Source organism: Strix aluco, chromosome 23, assembly GCF_031877795.1.
Source record: "Strix aluco isolate bStrAlu1 chromosome 23, bStrAlu1.hap1, whole genome shotgun sequence".
NCBI classification, from domain to species: domain Eukaryota; kingdom Metazoa; phylum Chordata; class Aves; order Strigiformes; family Strigidae; genus Strix; species Strix aluco.
The window spans coordinates 8611585-8629613 of NC_133953.1; the positions used below are offsets into that span (position 1 = coordinate 8611585).

The window sequence follows — 18029 nt, forward strand, 5'->3', positions numbered from 1 at the left end:
GTTCCGCTCAGTGTCACGGCTGGAGTTGTGACATGGTAGATCGTCTCGCAACAGTAGCCGAAGGGCGTTCCCATCGCCCAGTTCCAGGTCCTATTGCCCACCCTGATTGCTGCTGTACCAGACCCATCCAAACACACCATCAGCTCAGGCCACACAGAAGGTCCTAGGAAGGAATGTTGTCCCCGGCCTTCACCAGCCCTTGGCAGCCTGTTCAGCCCAAGAGCAAACCTGGGGCTCTGCGCTTGCTCAGCTTCACTCCCAAACAGGTGCAGAATCCCGAAAAACTAGTAAAATATTTGGAAAAGGTATGCTGTCACCCAGGTAATTCCAGAGAGACACAGCTCACTGCAACGTGCTGGGGCCTGGCCCGTGCCTACCGACTCAGTGTGCAGAGGTGAAAGGCATCCAGCTGGCCTTGGCTATCGCTGAGCGAGAAAGGTGGCCAGTGCTCTGTCTCTGCACTGACTCATGGGTGGTGGCAAATGCGCTGTGGGGGTGGTTACAGCAGTGGAAACGGAGCAACTGGCAGCGCAGAGGCAAACCCCTCTGGGCTGCTGAATGAGGGCGAGATATTGCTGCTGGGGTAGAGAACCTGGCTGTGAACCGCTTAGTGCTGAAGGACTCTGCCCAATGCATTGGTTGTTAATTTTTAGTTTTTCTTTTATATTTAAGCCCAAACGTGGGTTTAATCCGCCTCAAGGAGGACCATAAAAATGCCCCCGTAGCAGGAAACAGAGCCTAGCCTGCCCAGGAGACCTCTCGAGCCTTTGGTTTAACACTCTGCCCATCTGCAGAGAGACAGCAACACCAGCTGCAGGTAGGCTACAGCAGGCACCTCGAGGGGCAGCTGCGGCCCTGGGACACGGGGAACAGGGGGCACGTTGTGCAGAAACTCTTTAGCTCTCACTTGGGGAAGGCCTTCCTGCGTGACCTGCTGCGTATCGGAGGCTGTGGGCAGTGGATCAAGCTCAGGCCTCAACTCCCTCAGTGTCTCTTTCTCCATCCCAGCCTGTTCCCCAGGGCGTTCCCAGCCCTTCAGGATCACCAGCACTCACCCCCACACCCCTCCACAGCCAGCCCCTCTCTCTCCCAGGCTAAAGGCGCCCTTGTGTCCTGGCTGGCCAAACCATAGTGCCCTCCTGCTCCCCAGCAAGACGGGCAGCATGCAGAGAGGGAAATGCTCGCTGCAGGCAGCTCGCTACGTATGTGAGCAGCCAGCCCCTTGCACCCACTTCTCAGTCACGCCAGCACCAGAAAATACCAGCAGCCAAAACATCTTCCCTCTGCTACTCCAGCCCTGCAAGGTCACTCTTGCTCCTGTTCTTCATTTTCTTCTTTCTTTTCACGCCCTGTCCTGGGCTGGAATGGCAAAACCGCGTTGCATTTGGGTGAGAATATGTCTGTGAGCAAACTGGCTGTGAGGACGGAGGCAGCAGCGCTGCATTCCCGCGCCACCTCTCCCCATCAGCCCCTGCCGAGGCTTTCGGCAGAGACCCCCTTCCCCCTGCCCTCGCTGAGCTCCTGCAGTTCTCTGCCGTAGCCTGTGGCGGATTTCCTTGCAGGGACGTCGCCGTGCTCGTCACATCACAGGCTGTCCCAGCTGATGCGTGGCTGGCACATCCCTCCCGTGAGCTTTACCCACATCCCAACACGCTGCAGGGATGAAATGCTCTTTATTTTTCGAGTGATCAGACCGCAGAGGTCTGACAAAACTTCCCGGGGGTGTCAGTGCCACGAGTTCCCTTTCCTTTCCCGACTCCCCGACGGGCCCTGCACAGGCTCTTCTGCTGGGCCTTGCCTAGCTCCTCACAGGCAGAGCCCGGCCGGTGCCTGGCCTGGGGCTGCTCCAGCTCCCGGCATCCCTCTGCTCTCCAGCTCCCCGGGCCCCGCACACAGGCCCTGCTGGCGCCGCACCCACAGCCCTTCCTGCAGGGCCGCTCGCCCGCCTCTGCCCCCGGTCAGGCCCGTGCCCGGCATCGGGGTTTGCAGAGCGTGCGCTGGGGCTGCGTTGGCCCTTTTCTTGGCCAAAAACGCTTCGTGTGACTGAAATCCGGCCAGCACAGCGCATTTCCCGGCTGGAGGCGGCTGCACTGGAACCTTCCTCTGGGGCCTGAGGGAGGGGGTCGGTTGGGGGCGGGAATGGCGCCCAGAGGGGCTGCTGGCCCCGCCCCCTCCCCTCCAGCTGCCAATGGGGCTGCTGGCCCCGCCCCCTCCCTTCAGGCTGCCAATGGAGCTGCTGGCCCCGCCCCCTCCCCTCAGGCTGCCGATCTGCAGTGGCAGAGGTGGAGGCAGCAGCCGCGGAGGTGCCCCCCCCCCGGGGCCCGGGCCGAGGCCTGGGCCCGGCGGGTGGGGGCCAAGACGCTGAGCCCCGGGCCCCGGCGGGGGGAGCGGAGCGGAGCGGCTCTCTCGGTGCCGGCACTGGCAAACCAGCCGCCTTTGCCGGGCAGAAGCTGCGTCCCGGCCCCGGGCCGAGAGCCGCCCCCCGCCCTGCCGCCCCCACAGCCCCGGCGCCGGGAGCGGGGGAACTGCCCCCCCCCCCCGCGCCCGGCGCCCTCCGAGGGAGCGAAGCGCCGCTCCGTCCTGCCCCCGCCCTCCGCCAGCCGCCGCCGCCTCCGGCCCCCCCGTGGGGACCCCCGGGAGGGGGGAGCCTCGCCCGGCCCCTGCGAGGGAGCAGCCGCTCTGAGTGAGTACAGCGGGACCCTGGAACGGCGGCAGTTTGGGAGGGGAAAGGGAAAAAAAAACCGAAAAGCGTCTTCCCCCCCCCCTCGGGCTGTCCGGTGGCTCTTGGTGCTGAATTCCCGGGGGAAGCTGCGATTTGGTTTTTTCCTCACCACACGAGCAGTCTCTCTCTCTCTCATGGCTGCTATTTTCTTCACACATTACACAACCCCCCAAAGGGACCCCTTACACTTACTACCCACACAACATAAAATGACAAATACTACAAACATCAGAACACCATTAAGAGCATATAAAGCCATTGCTTGTTGATTATGTGGTGTATCCAGAGAATTCCCCCTTCTTTGTTTTTAAATCAAGGCCCTTAGTATACAAGTTAGTCCTTTTAGGATCACAGCGTCAGCACCTTCTGTAAAAATGCTGCTTTTGGTGTTCAGGGGAAGCCGGGACGGACGAGCGTGCGCCTCGGCCGCAGGCGGTCACTCCGCGGCGGGGGGAGCTCGGGGAGGCCCAGGGCCGCCGCCACCAACTCCGCGCTTGCAGGTGGGGGGGGCGCGAATGCTGAGTACAGCCATGAGCGATTGCCTCCAGTATACGTGTTGTGAGTTTTTGAGTCCGTCCTCGTTAATGCTTTTCTGTAGTTCTTTAATAACAGAAAAATGCAGTCCTTCCCAACGTGGCTGACGTCCCGGCTCATAAATTACAGAAGCAACAATCTTTCTCGCCACGTCCATATCCCCTTGCGCCAAGGCTTCTTGCCTCTCTTTTACCCACGAATCATCCCCAAGTAAGGGAGGACACAGGCCAGGGTCTCTTTTAGGATTTACAGGGTCAGGGTCTAAAAGACTGTCACAGCCAAAAGACCCAGCATATAAAGCTTGCCGCAGGGGTTCAGAACATGTGTCCTCGCCCTCTGTGTCCTCAGATAAATCTATCAGTAAATGTCTCAATGCTTTGGGGCGTGCCGGCGACTTGGGAGAGTCCCCATCAGAGTCCTCATCGGCAGGTAGTGGACATGTGGAAGGGGCTCGCAGCTTTTCTGGGGGTGTCTCAGCCACAACTGTAGGATCCGCCTGAGACTTGGATCCACTCGGTGACGTGGCATCGGCTGCAGCTACTGCAGCAGTCCGATCACTTTTTAGCTGTTTCAGGGAATCATTTACCAGTTGCCATGTAGTTAAAGATGATGCAGCAGGGACCCCATTCCTTTTGCACCAAATAAGCAAAGTACGTATAACCTTTTCCTCATACTTGATTCCCATCTTCTCCAGAATTCTTATCAAAATATGTAAAATAGACTTTTTCTCTGCAGAAATTTTCACCCCCATCTTTAGTTCCCAGCTGCTCACCTTCTCTCCAGGTGCCTTCAGTTACTTGTCTGGACTAGTGGGCTCACCTCTGCTGATCGTAAAGTTCAGCTGGGCTCCGCTACCACTGCTCAGCTTCCGCGGTCCTCGCTCTGTCCCAAATCGAGTTGGGGTTCGCACGTCGGGGTTACCAGTTGTAGCAGCCAAAAAAACGAGTCAAAGTGTTCTTCTTTCTTTCTGCAGGGCAGGGGCCGTTTATTTTCTTTAATCTCTCTTTTTCTTCTTACATTAATACATACTCGTACAATAATACACACTTATGCTCTCATTCAAGCTCTTACTTCATAATAAGCAAATCAGCAACTAGAGAGCCATCAACCCTCTCTCCCATCAGACAGTTCCATACTTTTCCACAGCTCAGCATTGCAGCTGTCTGTTGGTTTTCCCTGCCACCTTAGCACAGCCTGGCAGTTTCTTATCTTCCTTCCAAGGCCTGTTTCTCCTCAAGCCTTGCTGCTTCTCCGGGCCTGTGCAGAGCTGACTGGCCGATGTCAATTTGCCTCTTAACATATTGAATCTCCCACAGCTGCGCAGGGCTGACACTCCCACACCCGCCCAATGAAAACAGGGCTTCTTGGCTGCTCAGGGGTAGCAGCTGCTGACTGCCTTTGTTCTCGGGGCTTTGTGGTAGTTGGGGTGCCGGGGTTATGCCGTGCTGGGGTAACGGTTTTCCAGGGTTATCACACACTAGTTTTAGGGAGAGCCAGTGTTGTTACTGGGTGCCAGGGTTATGGGGGTGTAGGCTTACAGTGAGCTGGGGTTATGGGGCGTTAGGGTTACGGGATGCCAGAGTGTAGGTGGGATAGCATTAAAGTGTGTTATTTTTAGGGACAAAATTTGGGCTTTTTAGTCCTGGATTCCTGGGTTGTTTGGGGGTCTCTTGCCTTAGCTTATGTTCTGGGCGGTTTTTGGAGAGTCCTATTTTAGGCTATTTTCTTTTTAGGGTTTGGATAAGGGGCCTCTGGTTTGTGTATGGTATGTCTTCTAGTTGTTTTTTTTGCTCTTCTGGTGGTTTATTTTGCATTTTGTGTCTTGTAACCACCATTTCTGGTCTCATATGCCTGTCTAGGTCAGCCAGTGTCACTTCTGCTGCAGTCCAACTCATTTCTGGTGAGCGTTGGACTGTTTTAGATAGGTTCATGCAGAATGACTGCCAGATGATGAACGGGCACTCCTCGGAGAGCTGCCTTGGAAGAGTCTGGGGCTGCTACCTGGGACTTCAGGTTGCTCCGAAGGAGGCAAACAGAGTGCAGCAGCTGCCTGGCGGGAGCCCTGAGCAGCTCTCGGGCATGGCCGTGCCTCCAACGTCAACAAAACATTTTGGGTAGCTGCCATAGAGGATGATGGGCCTGTGGTATGACACTTGTGCCCTGGGACAGGAGGTTTGTGACCCACCCGAGCAGAGAAATGGGCTGTGGTGTCACCAAAGGCGCTGGGGGAGTCTAAGAGGTTTGGTGGGACTGTTGGGGTGACACTGCTGTGCTTGCCTGTGACCTCAGCTCACCGGGTATTGTGTCTTCCTTAACCGCAGCACCTTGCTGCTGAGGATTGTCCATCCACAGCCTGTTTGGAGCAGGAAATCCAGACTGTTAGTCATTTTTCTTCACCCCAGAGTCTCTCCAAGTCTGGCCTGAGCCCTGGGTCCAGTATGGGGGACCAGATGGAAGGACTGGACATCATCGTGTGCGGAGAGGTGGCGGCAGTAGGAGCCGAGGTACCTAAGGCTGCCTTCTGGAAGGCCGTGGCTCAGCTGGCAGGAGTCAGGCACGAAGTGTCTCTCTCGGCTCCAAGGTGACTCCTGCCAGCAGCTGCCTGCCTTGTTCAGCACCCTTAGCTTGGGTGTAGTTCCTTTTGTTTGCTTTTTTTGTAGTTCCTTTTGTTTGCAAGGAGCGGCTCCTTGTCCCCCACCCTGGACGTGCCCCGCCACGCATCACAAAGGGCCACCTGTGATGTCACAGCCACCAGTGCCTCCTAGTGCAGCGTTGTGCTGGCACGGACAGTGCTGGGGAGAGACGGGCTCTGACCGCAGCAGCACTGCCCTGGCACAGGGACATCGCTTCCCAGCCTCGGCAGGCTTTGCGGGGCCTTGCTCTTCCCCTTGCCGAGCACTTGCGCAGCACAAGTGTCTGCCTGGCCGCAGCACGATGGGCCAGCTGACCTCCTGCTTCTCCCGGTGCGTACCCGCTCCATCTCTGTGGCACCAGGCACGGCCGGTTCCCGGCAGAGCCCCGTGTCTTATGTCCACACTGTGTCCTTCACAGGGGCAGCTCTGGTGGCAGCCAGCTCGGTGTCCTCGTGTCCCAGTGGCATCCCGAGCTGCTCCACTGCGACTGCGTGGAGGTGACCTGGCGTGGGAGGACGAGGAGGAGACACCTCCTGCTTTTCCAAGACACCCTTGCTATTGCCAAGCGCAGGTAAGAGGAGAAGATGGCAGTAATCTTTCTTCCAACTCCTGCCTCCAATACCAGCCCTCAGGAGACATCTTGCAAAGCCCTCTCAGGCTTGCCTTGGGTCCAGTGTCCAAGAACATCCCAGGGAGGTTTCCTCGGAAGGGTCAGGCGGACAGAAACCGGGGCTGTAAGAGTCAGGGTGTCTCCCCGGCAAGGATGTTGCCGATTTGTGCGACCAGCAACTCTGAGCCACCCTTCCCAGGGCTCTGTCTGGGTGTAGAGGCTCTCCCAAGGAGGATTGCCATAGTTGCCCCCCCCCAGAAGGCAACCTCACCATCAGCCCCCGCTCTTCCTGGCTGCAGATGTGGCACCAGCTTCCGGCTGCAGCACAGGGTGCGTCTCAGCGAGCTGTGGGTGCTGTGCAGTGAGAAGGCGGCATGCGGGTCTGCACAAGAAGAGACAGCGTTGGGCCTGGACTGCTGCAGGACCCTCATCCTCGTCTGGTCCAGCAGCTTCCGCGTGGTCACTTTCTGGTGAGTCGCAGTGATGTGTCACCCAGGCGTTGGGCTGTCTGGGCCAGTGCTCTCCCTCAGAGCCCAGCTGGCTCCTCAGGCTCGCGTCAAGGGGTGGGGGGGAAGCAGAGGCACTGCTTTGCTTGTGCAGCGTTTTTTGCAGCTCGGCTTATTTTCTGAGCTGGCCCTCTGCCCTCTGGACACAGCCCTTGCACAAGCTGTGCACTGTCAAAGGGGTGAGGCTTGGCGTGGGATGAGGGGGGACTGTGTGTAGTCAGTCGATCCCATTTGGTCCCAGGAAGCCCCAGGTGCAGTTCTGGCAGAGACGGGCTGTCGCTCCCCACTCTGGAGAAGCCCCGTGTCTGCGACAGTGCTCCCAAAGGGGATCCCAAAGGCTGCAGAGTTCAGGATCAAAAGCGACTCCTGGAGAGGCCTCCTTGGCTTTGCCCTTCTATGTTCTCCATCTGTCCAGGAGAGCAGAAAGACTTGCTTTTTCCTCCTCCCCTGCTCAGGCCCTGTCAGTCCCTAAGCCCCTGGGCGCAGTGGGAGCCTCTTTTTGGGAAGGCCCAAGAACAAGGGGAGAGCTGCTTTTTGGCCAGGTCTTGCTGGTGTCGGAGTGGCCTGAGGTCCTGGTCCCTGCCTCCCGCCCCCCTCCCGGCTTCTCTGGAGAGGAACAGCCCTGCTCTCGGTGTGCTCCCTCTGCTGGGACTGGAGCACAGCTGCAGAAAGGGGCCCTCGGGAGTGGGGGGGAAGCAGAGGCATCAGCCTGATGCCTTCTGCTTCTGCTAGAAATCTGCTTCGCACCTTGAGAAGCGAATCTGACCCCAGATGTCTGAGTTTTCCCACTGCGGGGGGGGCGGGGGGGGAAACAGCCCGACCCCTGGCTGGTGGCAGAGGGGTGTGATACTGGTTCTCCTGTCGCTGCAGCTCGCAAGAGAGGAAAGAGCTCTGGCTGGACGCCATCCTCAGGTAAGCCCCGCTGCAGTAGCAAACCTCTGGCGCCAGCGTGGCAGTCGGTGGGATGCTCCAGCTCAGCTGAAAGGCAGCTCGAGAGCTGGGGGAGAGGTACCCCCACTGCTGGGGCAGCGGTGGGTCAGCGCTGGCCGAGTTGCTCAGCCTTGCGTTGGTAAAGTAACACCGAGCCGATCTGGCTGCCACCACCTGCTCCTTCTGTGCCTGGACTTCTTCTGATGTAAACGGTGCTGGAGGGGCGGGCAGGGGAGAGAGCAAAGCTGGGTTCAGTGATACAGAGCTCTTCCTTTGTCCATTCCCTGTGCACAGGCAGAGGAGCAGAGCCCAGGAACTGCAGGTGACCACATTGCCCTCCATTCATCTCCTCGTGAACGTCTTGGGCCTTAGTGGATCTGTAAGTGTCTTTGTCGTTCCAGCTGGGTCAAGGGAGTGACTCTGCTTTCTAGCACGGACCGTCAGAGGAGTTTCTCCCACTTGGCTTTTGTTCTCTTTTCTAGCCGGTGACGTTAACTGCCCAGACCATCGAGGCTTTGGTTCAGTGCCAGGCAAAAGTAAGCAGTGGCTACGTTTCGCTACCTTGGCATTGTGTATGGGTGGGAGAGGCCCTAGGAGAGGAAGGTCGGCCTTTCTGGGATGGGAAGCCATCAAGACACAGGCCTCTTTCTCCCTGGAGGAGTTGGGGCGGAAATCTCCCGTGCCGGGGTGGGGAGCACAGAGGGGCAGCCTGTGTTCCCTGTGCTCGCTCCGGTGCCCTGTGCCCGGCTGTGCCTGTTCCGGACCACACGGCTGCCGAGAAGGGTGCTGGGGCAGGGCCCTGTGGGGCAGGTCCCGAGGAGCAGGGTGCAGCACAGGCCTTGGGAGCAAACACCCCCATGGGGCACAGAGCCCACGACTCCCTCCTGGGGATCAGGGCCCTGAACTGCAAGTCTGTGGGCTGAGAGGCGATCATCTTCATTTACCTTTGGGCAGGAGGAGTACCGCTTACATACGGAAAGTAATCTGGGATGGATTTTTTTTTTTTTTTCCCCCTCTCATCACTATCCCACATCACTGTCCTCAGACTCCAAGGCACGGAGAAGACCTCAGGACAGCCCTGGCCGAGCAGCAAGTGCGGGAGCAGCTGGAGCCAAAAGCATCTGAGCCTGAGGAGGGCAGAGCACACGCTGGTGTGCAGACAGGTAGAATGCTGTAAAGGTCTTAATTTCATGTCCAGCTCAAAGCCAAGTGATCCAGGTACAGCTGGAACAGGCAGTTCATGGTGCAGTTGGGAGCATCCCCTTGGGTGGTGGTTCTCTAGCCGTTGCCCTTATCACATCTTGGAATTCACCGCTTTGAATATTAACAGGGTGAATTAGGGTGACCTTTTCCAGAGGTTAATTGACCTTTCTTGAGGTTTCAGTGCACATCCTGGCTTGTGTGCCTCAGTGCCCTTCTCCGTTGGCACAGCATTTCACCCAGAACCAGGTGGTCTGCGGTGGAAGTTTTGTTCTCTTACCGCCTGACTAATGCAGATTGTGTTGCGTTCTCTGTAGCCCTTCTTTTCTGAGCAAGGTCTCTCAGCTCTCCTGTAGGAGACAGGTACAATTCAGACCAAGTGCCCACATTTCAGATGTGCTGTCACCTCCAGGGCTCTTCTGGCAGGGGTAGGAAGAGAACGTGCGTGTTCTTCACGGTAAGATCCAGTGCAGTGCTCTGGGCTGCGGCATCTGACATCTGCTGAGTGACGCCTGCTGCCAGGAGTCCTTCCCGAGGAGGGCAGCAGGGCTTGCAGAGCACACGGCGTCAGAGGGTCGACAATCACAACCATCTCCCTCTTCAGTTGGGGTGTAGGGTTTTGCCATCTTACTTCACAGGAGTCATTCTGCGGCACAGTCTTGGGATGTAGTTTGTCCTACTGAATCAACAGGCAGAGTCATGAGTCTTAACGCTCAACAGACCCCAACACGTGTCATTCCTTATGCCTTTGCTTTCCAGAGTTGTGTTCTGATGAGCCTGGGGCCCACGGAATAAAGGTGGAGATGGTGTGTCAGGCAGACGTGCACCTTGAGCGACCACCCTCTTTGCTCTGCAGCCTGGCAGAAGAAGGAGGAGCCGTGGCCAGGCAAGCTGAAGGAGGAGAGGTATGAGGCAAAGCCAGGCTCTCAAACGCTGTAGCAAAACGACCCATATCTGCAGTTGCTAGGGCAAAACGGAGGCGGCAGACTGCTTGCTTTGAAGCAGCTGTGCTCTGGGACTTTGCCTTGTTAGATGGCTCATCAAGAGGACAAGCCTGAGAGCAAGCTTTTTCTGTACCTCGTACAGTTGTGAGTCAAGCAGTTAGCTTAGCCGTGTTCACGATGGTAACAGCCTAAACAAATACTTGCAAGGCTCTGAAATGCAAAAAGTCCTCCTCCTACCTTATAACCTAAGTAGCAGCGCAATGCAGCCGTGATTTCCAAGCAGTCAATGGATGATAGGAGTAATTCCCCATCAGCAGTAAGCTGGAAATGTAAACCTATATTATTCATTGTAACTCAACCTTACACATTTGTTTTTTCACTCTTGCCTTATAAGGATATAACAGGAGATCCTGTTTGTTACAACAAACAGGGTAGAAAATAGGAATGCTGGACAGTGCAGAAAATCCTGGACCACCTTCCGCTTGCCCCACGGCTACCTGTCACCTTCATTTGCAGTCCCAGTAAAGCCACGTCTCTGGAGATCAGGGCATGCTGAGGCAGCAGGAAAGGCTTAGTCTGGCCGGTCCCAAGACACTTGCCTTTCAGATTTAACGAAAAGAAAGCCGGTACCTCGAGGAGGAAGTTCCCCTCCAGCCTGTGGGGTTTTGCTGCTGCCCAGGCTGAATGCGCGCCTGCTTTCCAGCACTTTCTCCTGTGAATGCTTTTTGCGGAAGTAGAGGCTGGAGTGACCAGATGCGGCGTATACTCATGTCCTCGGTCGTTGTGGTGTTTGAGTCGTTCTTCCAGATCAGAGAAGTGGCAGCTGAAGTCTGAATATTTGACAGGTGGCATTCTCTTGGCAGGAACCGTGCGAAGGCCGGCACACACCACCGCTGCAGGCCCAGGAGGAGCCCTCCGCGCAGTCGGCACCGTGGGCATTTGATGAGCAGGTCTTGGTTGAGCTTTTTGAGTCGGCCTTGCACATCGCTAGTGAGAGCGACTGTTGTAATTGACCCCACTGAGAGAGGTTTGTGTTATTTTTTCTTTTTCATATGTGAATGTAGCAATGTAGCAGGCTGAATAGCCATAAAACAGACTTGACAGTCTGGGGCTGGGGTCAGGGCCCAGGCAAGGCCTGGCAGCGGGTGCCCAGGCTGGGCTTGGCAGAGCCTCTCCGCTTCAGGAGGGCTGGGGGCACCGCTCTGGCCTCTCCCACCCTGCACCTGGGGGCCATGCCCGTGACCTTCCTGCTTCCCCTTACAGCCTCCAGTGACAGCTCAGAGCTCGCTGGCCCTGGCACTGGTAGCCGGTCAGGATCAGGGTCGTCCCACGGCTCGCCAGTGCTTGAGGGCAGCAGCAGATCCAGCCCACCTGGGCCTGACCATACACCACGCCGCTCCCGGGTGGAACGTCGGGCCCAGACGCCCTACCGCCGGCCCAGAAGGCGCCGGGAGAGGAGCCGCATGCCAGCACCAAGTGCTGAGAGCAGCACCCCCGGCCAGGTGGCCCTGGGGCTGTCCCACGGCTCCCCAGTACCGGAGAGCAGCAGCCCCAGCACCGCCAGCCAGCTGCCATCGGAGTCCTCCTGCCCCTCTCCAGCGCTCGAGAGTGGCAGCCGCTCCAGCCCCCGTGGGCCCGCGCGGATGAAGGACTGCTCCCGAGTGGAACGTCGGGCTCAGAATCCTTACAGCCGGCCCGGACGCAGATGCGGGACCAGCCGTGCGCCGTCCCCGCGTGCTGGCCCTGATTCCCTTCCACCGGCACAATAAAGCTGGCCGTTAATCTCTGCCCTGGGAGATTCCACGCTCATTTGTCAGCTTCCTCCTCCTCTCCCTTTCTCGAGGGGCAGCGTTAGGGGCTGGGCCCAGAGGGTTTTCTTCCCCCGGGGCCTGGCAGCCCCTTGCCCAGCCCTCCCTCCTTGCGAGCTGGCCTTGGCCGGCTGCCCAGCGCCATGGCCGTGTGCTTCGGGCCTCGCTGGCCCCCAGCCGGCTCAGTCTCCCCAGGGAAAGTTCACACCAGTGGCAAAGCTACTTTTCTTTACAAGTTCCGCTCAGTGTCACGGCTGGAGTTGTGACATGGTAGATCGTCTCGCAACAGTAGCCGAAGGGCGTTCCCATCGCCCAGTTCCGGGTCCTATTGCCCACCCTGATTGCTGCTGTACCAGACCCATCCAAACACACCATCAGCTCAGGCCACACAGAAGGTCCTAGGAAGGAATGTTGTCCCCGGCCTTCACCAGCCCTTGGCAGCCTGTTCAGCCCAAGAGCAAACCTGGGGCTCTGCGCTTGCTCAGCTTCACTCCCAAACAGGTGCAGAATCCCGAAAAACTAGTAAAATATTTGGAAAAGGTATGCTGTCACCCAGGTAATTCCAGAGAGACACAGCTCACTGCAACGTGCTGGGGCCTGGCCCGTGCCTACCGACTCCGTGTGCAGAGGTGAAAGGCATCCAGCTGGCCTTGGCTATCGCTGAGCGAGAAAGGTGGCCAGTGCTCTGTCTCTGCACTGACTCATGGGTGGTGGCAAATGCGCTGTGGGGGTGGTTACAGCAGTGGAAACGGAGCAACTGGCAGCACAGAGGCAAACCCCTCTGGGCTGCTGAATGAGGGCGAGATATTGCTGCTGGGGTAGAGAACCTGGCTGTGAACCGCTTAGTGCTGAAGGACTCTGCCCAATGCATTGGTTGTTAATTTTTAGTTTTTCTTTTATATTTAAGCCCAAACGTGGGTTTAATCCGCCTCAAGGAGGACCATAAAAATGCCCCCGTAGCAGGAAACAGAGCCTAGCCTGCCCAGGAGACCTCTCGAGCCTTTGGTTTAACACTCTGCCCATCTGCAGAGAGACAGCAACACCAGCTGCAGGTAGGCTACAGCAGGCACCTCGAGGGGCAGCTGCGGCCCTGGGACACGGGGAACAGGGGGCACGTTGTGCAGAAACTCTTTAGCTCTCACTTGGGGAAGGCCTTCCCGCGTGACCTGCTGCGTATCGGAGGCTGTGGGCAGTGGATCAAGCTCAGGCCTCAACTCCCTCAGTGTCTCTTTCTCCATCCCAGCCTGTTCCCCAGGGCGTTCCCAGCCCTTCAGGATCACCAGCACTCACCCCCACACCCCTCCACAGCCAGCCCCTCTCTCTCCCAGGCTAAAGGCGCCCTTGTGTCCTGGCTGGCCAAACCATAGTGCCCTCCTGCTCCCCAGCAAGACGGGCAGCATGCAGAGAGGGAAATGCTCGCTGCAGGCAGCTCGCTACGTATGTGAGCAGCCAGCCCCTTGCACCCACTTCTCAGTCACGCCAGCACCAGAAAATACCAGCAGCCAAAACATCTTCCCTCTGCTACTCCAGCCCTGCAAGGTCACTCTTGCTCCTGTTCTTCATTTTCTTCTTTCTTTTCACGCCCTGTCCTGGGCTGGAATGGCAAAACCGCGTTGCATTTGGGTGAGAATATGTCTGTGAGCAAACTGGCTGTGAGGACGGAGGCAGCAGCGCTGCATTCCCGCGCCACCTCTCCCCATCAGCCCCTGCCGAGGCTTTCGGCAGAGACCCCCTTCCCCCTGCCCTCGCTGAGCTCCTGCAGTTCTCTGCCGTAGCCTGTGGCGGATTTCCTTGCAGGGACGTCGCCGTGCTCGTCACATCACAGGCTGTCCCAGCTGATGCGTGGCTGGCACATCCCTCCCGTGAGCTTTACCCACATCCCAACACGCTGCAGGGATGAAATGCTCTTTATTTTTCGAGTGATCAGACCGCAGAGGTCTGACAAAACTTCCCGGGGGTGTCAGTGCCACGAGTTCCCTTTCCTTTCCCGACTCCCCGACGGGCCCTGCACAGGCTCTTCTGCTGGGCCTTGCCTAGCTCCTCACAGGCAGAGCCCGGCCGGTGCCTGGCCTGGGGCTGCTCCAGCTCCCGGCATCCCTCTGCTCTCCAGCTCCCCGGGCCCCGCACACAGGCCCTGCTGGCGCCGCACCCACAGCCCTTCCTGCAGGGCCGCTCGCCCGCCTCTGCCCCCGGTCAGGCCCGTGCCCGGCATCGGGGTTTGCAGAGCGTGCGCTGGGGCTGCGTTGGCCCTTTTCTTGGCCAAAAACGCTTCGTGTGACTGAAATCCGGCCAGCACAGCGCATTTCCCGGCTGGAGGCGGCTGCACTGGAACCTTCCTCTGGGGCCTGAGGGAGGGGGTCGGTTGGGGGCGGGAATGGCGCCCAGAGGGGCTGCTGGCCCCGCCCCCTCCCCTCCAGCTGCCAATGGGGCTGCTGGCCCCGCCCCCTCCCTTCAGGCTGCCAATGGAGCTGCTGGCCCCGCCCCCTCCCCTCAGGCTGCCGATCTGCAGTGGCAGAGGTGGAGGCAGCAGCCGCGGAGGTGCCCCCCCCCCGGGGCCCGGGCCGAGGCCTGGGCCCGGCGGGTGGGGGCCAAGACGCTGAGCCCCGGGCCCCGGCGGGGGGAGCGGAGCGGAGCGGCTCTCTCGGTGCCGGCACTGGCAAACCAGCCGCCTTTGCCGGGCAGAAGCTGCGTCCCGGCCCCGGGCCGAGAGCCGCCCCCCGCCCTGCCGCCCCCACAGCCCCGGCGCCGGGAGCGGGGGAACTGCCCCCCCCCCCCCGCGCCCGGCGCCCTCCGAGGGAGCGAAGCGCCGCTCCGTCCTGCCCCCGCCCTCCGCCAGCCGCCGCCGCCTCCGGCCCCCCCGTGGGGACCCCCGGGAGGGGGGAGCCTCGCCCGGCCCCTGCGAGGGAGCAGCCGCTCTGAGTGAGTACAGCGGGACCCTGGAACGGCGGCAGTTTGGGAGGGGAAAGGGAAAAAAAAAACCGAAAAGCGTCTTCCCCCCCCCCTCGGGCTGTCCGGTGGCTCTTGGTGCTGAATTCCCGGGGGAAGCTGCGATTTGGTTTTTTCCTCACCACACGAGCAGTCTCTCTCTCTCTCATGGCTGCTATTTTCTTCACACATTACACAACCCCCCAAAGGGACCCCTTACACTTACTACCCACACAACATAAAATGACAAATACTACAAACATCAGAACACCATTAAGAGCATATAAAGCCATTGCTTGTTGATTATGTGGTGTATCCAGAGAATTCCCCCTTCTTTGTTTTTAAATCAAGGCCCTTAGTATACAAGTTAGTCCTTTTAGGATCACAGCGTCAGCACCTTCTGTAAAAATGCTGCTTTTGGTGTTCAGGGGAAGCCGGGACGGACGAGCGTGCGCCTCGGCCGCAGGCGGTCACTCCGCGGCGGGGGGAGCTCGGGGAGGCCCAGGGCCGCCGCCACCAACTCCGCGCTTGCAGGTGGGGGGGGCGCGAATGCTGAGTACAGCCATGAGCGATTGCCTCCAGTATACGTGTTGTGAGTTTTTGAGTCCGTCCTCGTTAATGCTTTTCTGTAGTTCTTTAATAACAGAAAAATGCAGTCCTTCCCAACGTGGCTGACGTCCCGGCTCATAAATTACAGAAGCAACAATCTTTCTCGCCACGTCCATATCCCCTTGCGCCAAGGCTTCTTGCCTCTCTTTTACCCACGAATCATCCCCAAGTAAGGGAGGACACAGGCCAGGGTCTCTTTTAGGATTTACAGGGTCAGGGTCTAAAAGACTGTCACAGCCAAAAGACCCAGCATATAAAGCTTGCCGCAGGGGTTCAGAACATGTGTCCTCGCCCTCTGTGTCCTCAGATAAATCTATCAGTAAATGTCTCAATGCTTTGGGGCGTGCCGGCGACTTGGGAGAGTCCCCATCAGAGTCCTCATCGGCAGGTAGTGGACATGTGGAAGGGGCTCGCAGCTTTTCTGGGGGTGTCTCAGCCACAACTGTAGGATCCGCCTGAGACTTGGATCCACTCGGTGACGTGGCATCGGCTGCAGCTACTGCAGCAGTCCGATCACTTTTTAGCTGTTTCAGGGAATCATTTACCAGTTGCCATGTAGTTAAAGATGATGCAGCAGGGACCCCATTCCTTTTGCACCAAATAAGCAAAGTACGTATAACCTTTTCCTCATACTTGATTCCCATCTTCTCCAGAATTCTTATCAAAATATGTAAAATAGACTTTTTCTCTGCAGAAATTTTCACCCCCATCTTTAGTTCCCAGCTGCTCACCTTCTCTCCAGGTGCCTTCAGTTACTTGTCTGGACTAGTGGGCTCACCTCTGCTGATCGTAAAGTTCAGCTGGGCTCCGCTACCACTGCTCAGCTTCCGCGGTCCTCGCTCTGTCCCAAATCGAGTTGGGGTTCGCACGTCGGGGTTACCAGTTGTAGCAGCCAAAAAAACGAGTCAAAGTGTTCTTCTTTCTTTCTGCAGGGCAGGGGCCGTTTATTTTCTTTAATCTCTCTTTTTCTTCTTACATTAATACATACTCGTACAATAATACACACTTATGCTCTCATTCAAGCTCTTACTTCATAATAAGCAAATCAGCAACTAGAGAGCCATCAACCCTCTCTCCCATCAGACAGTTCCATACTTTTCCACAGCTCAGCATTGCAGCTGTCTGTTGGTTTTCCCTGCCACCTTAGCACAGCCTGGCAGTTTCTTATCTTCCTTCCAAGGCCTGTTTCTCCTCAAGCCTTGCTGCTTCTCCGGGCCTGTGCAGAGCTGACTGGCCGATGTCAATTTGCCTCTTAACATATTGAATCTCCCACAGCTGCGCAGGGCTGACACTCCCACACCCGCCCAATGAAAACAGGGCTTCTTGGCTGCTCAGGGGTAGCAGCTGCTGACTGCCTTTGTTCTCGGGGCTTTGTGGTAGTTGGGGTGCCGGGGTTATGCCGTGCTGGGGTAACGGTTTTCCAGGGTTATCACACACTAGTTTTAGGGAGAGCCAGTGTTGTTACTGGGTGCCAGGGTTATGGGGGTGTAGGCTTACAGTGAGCTGGGGTTATGGGGCGTTAGGGTTACGGGATGCCAGAGTGTAGGTGGGATAGCATTAAAGTGTGTTATTTTTAGGGACAAAATTTGGGCTTTTTAGTCCTGGATTCCTGGGTTGTTTGGGGGTCTCTTGCCTTAGCTTATGTTCTGGGCGGTTTTTGGAGAGTCCTATTTTAGGCTATTTTCTTTTTAGGGTTTGGATAAGGGGCCTCTGGTTTGTGTATGGTATGTCTTCTAGTTGTTTTTTTTGCTCTTCTGGTGGTTTATTTTGCATTTTGTGTCTTGTAACCACCATTTCTGGTCTCATATGCCTGTCTAGGTCAGCCAGTGTCACTTCTGCTGCAGTCCAACTCATTTCTGGTGAGCGTTGGACTGTTTTAGATAGGTTCATGCAGAATGACTGCCAGATGATGAACGGGCACTCCTCGGAGAGCTGCCTTGGAAGAGTCTGGGGCTGCTACCTGGGACTTCAGGTTGCTCCGAAGGAGGCAAACAGAGTGCAGCAGCTGCCTGGCGGGAGCCCTGAGCAGCTCTCGGGCATGGCCGTGCCTCCAACGTCAACAAAACATTTTGGGTAGCTGCCATAGAGGATGATGGGCCTGTGGTATGACACTTGTGCCCTGGGACAGGAGGTTTGTGACCCACCCGAGCAGAGAAATGGGCTGTGGTGTCACCAAAGGCGCTGGGGGAGTCTAAGAGGTTTGGTGGGACTGTTGGGGTGACACTGCTGTGCTTGCCTGTGACCTCAGCTCACCGGGTATTGTGTCTTCCTTAACCGCAGCACCTTGCTGCTGAGGATTGTCCATCCACAGCCTGTTTGGAGCAGGAAATCCAGACTGTTAGTCATTTTTCTTCACCCCAGAGTCTCTCCAAGTCTGGCCTGAGCCCTGGGTCCAGTATGGGGGACCAGATGGAAGGACTGGACATCATCGTGTGCGGAGAGGTGGCGGCAGTAGGAGCCGAGGTACCTAAGGCTGCCTTCTGGAAGGCCGTGGCTCAGCTGGCAGGAGTCAGGCACGAAGTGTCTCTCTCGGCTCCAAGGTGACTCCTGCCAGCAGCTGCCTGCCTTGTTCAGCACCCTTAGCTTGGGTGTAGTTCCTTTTGTTTGC

The 18029-nt window shown here is 57.6% G+C and overlaps 1 protein-coding gene across 1 annotated transcript; it reads left to right on the plus strand.

Annotated features, from left to right (window-relative positions):
- Window positions 1-6781: 6781 nt before the first annotated feature.
- Window positions 6782-11646, plus strand: LOC141933878 (uncharacterized). Its single transcript, XM_074848980.1, has 7 exons — window positions 6782-6969; window positions 7876-7917; window positions 8418-8471; window positions 8981-9098; window positions 9895-10040; window positions 10943-11106; window positions 11343-11646. Exons 1-6 carry the CDS (start codon window positions 6874-6876, stop codon window positions 11090-11092), a joined length of 606 nt encoding a protein of 201 aa, XP_074705081.1. The 5' UTR covers window positions 6782-6873; the 3' UTR covers window positions 11093-11106; window positions 11343-11646.
- Window positions 11647-18029: the final 6383 nt, after the last annotated feature.